Raw genomic sequence first — 5,036 nt, forward strand, 5'->3', positions numbered from 1 at the left:
TGGGAGTGTTTAACACTCGAGTGTGCTGGTCTGAGTTGAAAAGCAGCAGGGTGGTGAGGAGGAGAGGGCGGAGGTGAGAGGCTGGATCAAAGACATGCCTGTGAGAACAACCTAACGTTGAATCCGTCGTGGAATAACAGCGTTACAATGACATAAACCACCAAATTACACACACACACACGCACACACACACACACAAGCCATGTTTCCATCCACTTGTCAATCGAATTGTGTGAGGATCGCTAAAAATATGAATGCGAATAAAGCCGGTGAACGTGCGTTTCAATCTAGAGCTTTAAATCGGATAAAGCATTTATCACAAAAGACTTTTATCGAACGAGAGAAAATCCGATGAGATCGACAGTAATCTCCTCTCCCTCCTCCAAACACCCTCCTCCCCCACACGCCCCCGGCCCAGCCAAACCTCACCTCTCTCCTCTCACTCCTCTCCTTCCTCCAAACACCCTCCTCCCCCACACGCCCCCGGCCCAGCCAAACCTCACCTCTCTCCTCTCTCTCCTCCCCCGCCTCCAAACACCCTCCTCCCCCACACGCCCCCGGCCCAGCCAAACCTCACCTCTCTCCTCTCACTCCTCCAAACACCCTCCTCCCCCACACGCCCCCGGCCCAGCCAAACCTCACCTCTCTCCTCTCACTCCTCTCCCCCCTCCAAACACCCTCCTCCCCCACACGCCCCCGGCCCAGCGAAACCTCACCTCTCTCTCCTCTCCTCCCTCCAAACACCCTCCTCCCCCACACGCCCCCGGCCCAGCCAAACCTCACCTCTCTCCTCTCACTCCTCTCACTCCTCCTAACACCCTCCTCCCCCACACGCCCCCGGCCCAGCCAAACCTCACCTCTCCCGGACAAACTCTGCCAGCTCCTTGGTAGCGAGCTGCCCGTGCTTCATGTTGTGGTAGAGCACGTCGAAGCCCGCGTTCTTCTGCCCCTGCGCAACACAAAACGGTAAAATGGTAAATGTACTGCACTTATTACACTCAAAGCGCTTTACAATGGCCTCTCATTCACCCATTCACACACACATTCACACACCAATGGTGGCAGCTGCCATGCAAGGTGCTAACCTGCTCATTGGGAGCAATTTGGGGTTAGGTGTCTTGCTCAAGGACACTTCGACATGTGGACAGTCGGAGCTGGGATTCGAACCGCTGACCCTTCGATCACTGAACGACCCGCTCTACCAACTGAGCTACAGCCGCCTCAACTTTGTTGTTTTTAAATGTGCTCTATAAATAAAGTGGTATAAGGCCTTTCATATTGTGCCTGTTTATTGCGGTTACTGTACATTTTCGTCGCGATCGTGATGACATTTCGTTCCTGGAAACCCGCCATCCCTCTACGGCGCCATTTTGAAAAAGGAGGACTCTCCTCGCACACAGTTAATGTGGTTAACAGATTCAGGCTACCGCATACCTGCTGTGTTAACTGAGGTCATGTTAAAATAGCCTGTTCCTTGAAGCCCATATTTTTATGTCAACAGAGGGGCCGTTGTAGAGGATTCTGGGTAGACTGGCAGCTGCTCCTCAGCCCTATAAATACCCAGAGAGAGGAGGACAGACCCTTTTCCCAGGTAGCAGGGGAATGGCTGGAATGCAAGGGGTCTGCGAGAGGAGACACGCAGCCAGTCCAAAACACACACACGCACGTACACACACACACACACACGCACGCACACACACACACGCACAAGCACACACACACACGCGCACGCACACTCACACACACACAGTCAAAGAAACTTAACACACACACAAACAGCCGTTGCTTTGTGTCATCCTTGGGGAGTACGGGATCTGGAATGATCTATGGACGACATGATCCACAGTGCGTAGCGTAGCTCAGGGAAATACTAAACAGCTTCGGTGAAATCGCTCTCTAATTCATTTTCAGCTCGTACTGTACAGTGCCAGATATTGCCTTTAGATCATATGATCTCCATGGCCACTGCAAGAACTTCAACAGCCCATAATAGGTCTCTACTTCTACAACACCCCCCGTGTTTGATTGAACAACACACAAATGGACCGCACTTACATAGTGCTTTTTTCTATCCAAAGCGCTTTACAATGGTGTCTCATTGGCAGAAGCAGTTGTCCCCTCGTCTTATGGTGGGTTCGTTTATAACTGGGAGGTGGCAAATTGCGACTTGCTACTAGGAATGATTAAATAAAACACCGCATGAACTCGCACTTCCTCGTCGCAAATTCGGATATGTTTCTCAGCCCCCAGTTGCCGGCTGACGTCAATATCATATCATATCATCAGCATATCATTCGCTATAGCTTGAATGCACACAGGTCGGAGGCAGGTATTTTGCCCCGTCCGACCACAAACGAACGCACCATTAGTCTCTGCTCCCCATGTGCTGGTTTGAAACCCAACCCAGGGAAAGGTGAGCTGGTCTGCTCAGGCCCAAACACAGCGTGGGGGTATCGGTTCCTTAACCAGCCTCTCCGCAGGTGTTACTTAGGGCTGGGTATCGAGTCGAATTTCAAGAATCGATTCGATTCCGATTCACAAGGTTCAGAATCGATTATCACGATTCAATTCGATTCGATTCAATATCGATTCGGTTAGTGTTACTAAAACCTGTTTTTTTTTTATAGCTGTAACCTTAATTACATGACTGCCAAGTTATGCAACACATCAATACTAGGGCTGGGTATCGATACTGATTTCCAAAAATGAATGAATGAATGAATGAATGAATGAATCATTGAATGAATGAATGAATGAATGAATGAATTAATGAACTATTCATTCCTTCATTTATTCCTTCATTAAATAAAAGATTGATTTTGTGATTCATGAATCGATTCTGAATCATTTGATTCAGAATCGATTAATCAATCTTTTTAACCCAGCCCTCGTGTTACTTCACCCAATATGCAAACGTCTGGAGAACAGCAACCACTCTGTGCAAATCCACCATCCAACCAGAGGCACTTACATCTGTCTAATTAGTTTGAATTTGTAAAGACAGAAAAAGCCCCTAAACCCGTCTTATTCTAGTTGAAATAATCAGTGGATTGCGAGAGAGAATAAGACTCATCAATCAGAACATAAGCTTTTGATACGGTGACTAGTTTTTATGAATAACCACTGTGCGCTTCGAGGAAAAGAAAAGATAATTGATACCAAAAAAGTTTGAATCTTCAGGGGCGGAGACACGTCAGGACGACAGCAGGGTGACGAACCGTGCATGACAGCTCTTTCATTAAGGTGAATGGCATGTGTGTGTGTGTGTGTGTGTCTGTGTGTGTGTGTGTGTCTGTGTGTGTGTGTGTGTGTGTGTATGTGCGTGCGTGTGTGTCCATGATCCATGACCAGGCTGGAACTACGGCAGGCAGTATCCTCGCCCCTCCAGCCAATCAGAGATCAGCATCACACAGCCCTGCTTGCTTCATTTCCTGCTCAATAGAAAGATGTGTTTGAATTCGCCACGTCTCAAACGCTGCTCCCCCTGCTCCCCTCGCTCAATGGCGCATCAATTAAGACGACCGTTTTGCTCGCGTAACAAGGAGCTCGTTAGAATGACAATGGAGGGAGGGTTGGGGGAGGGGAGGAGAGGAGAGAGGGAGGGAGGGTTGGGGGAGGAGAGAGGGAGGGTTGGGGGAGGAGAGAGGGAGGGTTGGGGGAGGAGGGGGGAGGAGAGAGGGAGGGTTGGAGGAGGAGAGGAGAGAGGGAGGGTTGGGGGAGGAGAGGAGAGGAGAGAGGGAGGGTTGGGGGAGGAGGGGAGAGGAGAGAGGGAGGGTTGGGGGAGGAGAGGAGAGAGGGAGGGTTGGGGGAGGAGGGGAGAGGAGAGAGGGAGGGTTGGGGGAGGAGAGGAGAGGAGAGAGGGAGGGTTGGGGGAGGAGAGGAGAGAGGGAGGGTTGGAGGAGGAGGGGAGAGAGGGAGGGTTGGGGGAGGAGAGGAGAGGAGAGAGGGAGGGTTGGGGGAGGAGGGGAGAGGAGAGGAGAGAGGGAGGGTTGGGGGAGGAGGGGAGAGGAGAGGAGAAAGGGAGGGTTGGAGGAGGAGAGGAGGGGAGAGAGGGAGGGTTGGGGGAGGAGGGGAGAGGAGAGGAGAGAGGGAGGGTTGGGGGAGGAGGGGAGAGGAGAGGAGAAAGGGAGGGTTGGAGGAGGAGAGGAGGGGAGAGAGGGAGGGTTGGGGGAGGAGGGGAGAGGAGAGAGGGAGGGTTGGGGGAGGAGGGGAGAGGAGAGGAGAAAGGGAGGGTTGGGGGAGGAGGAGAGAGGGAGGGTTGGGGGAGGAGAGGAGAGAGGGAGGGTTGGGGGAGGAGGGGAGAGAGGGAGGGAGGGTTGGGGGAGGAGAGGAGAGGAGAGGAGAGAGGGAGGGTTGGGGGAGGAGAGGAGAGGAGAGAGGGAGGGTTGGGGGAGGAGAGGAGAGGAGAGAGGGAGGGTTGGGGGAGGAGAGGAGAGGAGAGAGGGAGGGTTGGGGGAGGAGAGGAGAGGAGAGAGGGAGGGTTGGGGGAGGAGAGGAGGGAGAGGAGAGAGGGAGGGTTGGGGGAGGAGGGGAGAGGAGAGAGGGAGGGTTGGAGGAGGAGAGGAGGGGAGAGGAGAGAGGGAGGGTTGGGGGAGGAGGAGAGAGGAGAGAGGGAGGGTTGGAGGAGGAGAGGAGGGGAGAGAGGGAGGGTTGGGGGAGGAGAGGAGAGGAGAGAGGGAGGGTTGGGGGAGGAGGAGAGAGGGAGGGTTGGGGGAGGAGAGGAGAGAGGGAGGGTTGGGGGAGGAGGGGAGAGAGGGAGGGAGGGTTGGGGAGGAGAGGAGAGGAGAGGAGAGAGGGAGGGTTGGGGGAGGAGAGGAGAGGAGAGAGGGAGGGTTGGGGGAGGAGAGGAGAGGAGAGAGGGAGGGTTGGGGGAGGAGAGGAGAGGAGAGAGGGAGGGTTGGGGGAGGAGAGGAGAGGAGAGAGGGAGGGTTGGGGGAGGAGGAGAGGAGGGGAGAGAGGGAGGGTTGGAGGAGGAGAGGAGGGGAGAGGAGAGAGGGAGGGTTGGGGGGAGGAGGGGAGAGGAGAGAGAGGGAGGG

At 54.0% G+C, this 5,036-nt stretch overlaps 1 protein-coding gene across 1 annotated transcript in view; it reads right to left on the reverse strand.

Moving 5' to 3' along the window:
* fcho1 (FCH and mu domain containing endocytic adaptor 1) overlaps positions 1-5,036 on the reverse strand; it is a gene marked incomplete at both ends in the record, with an annotated part of 22,188 nt that overhangs the window by 15,335 nt on the left and 1,817 nt on the right. Inside the window, 1 exon segment of the mRNA XM_084436178.1 lies at positions 858-949. Coding sequence (XP_084292304.1) covers positions 858-949 — 92 coding nt within the window.

Source organism: Borostomias antarcticus (genome assembly GCF_949987555.1).
Source record: "Borostomias antarcticus genome assembly, chromosome: 3".
Classification (NCBI taxonomy): domain Eukaryota; kingdom Metazoa; phylum Chordata; class Actinopteri; order Stomiiformes; family Stomiidae; genus Borostomias; species Borostomias antarcticus.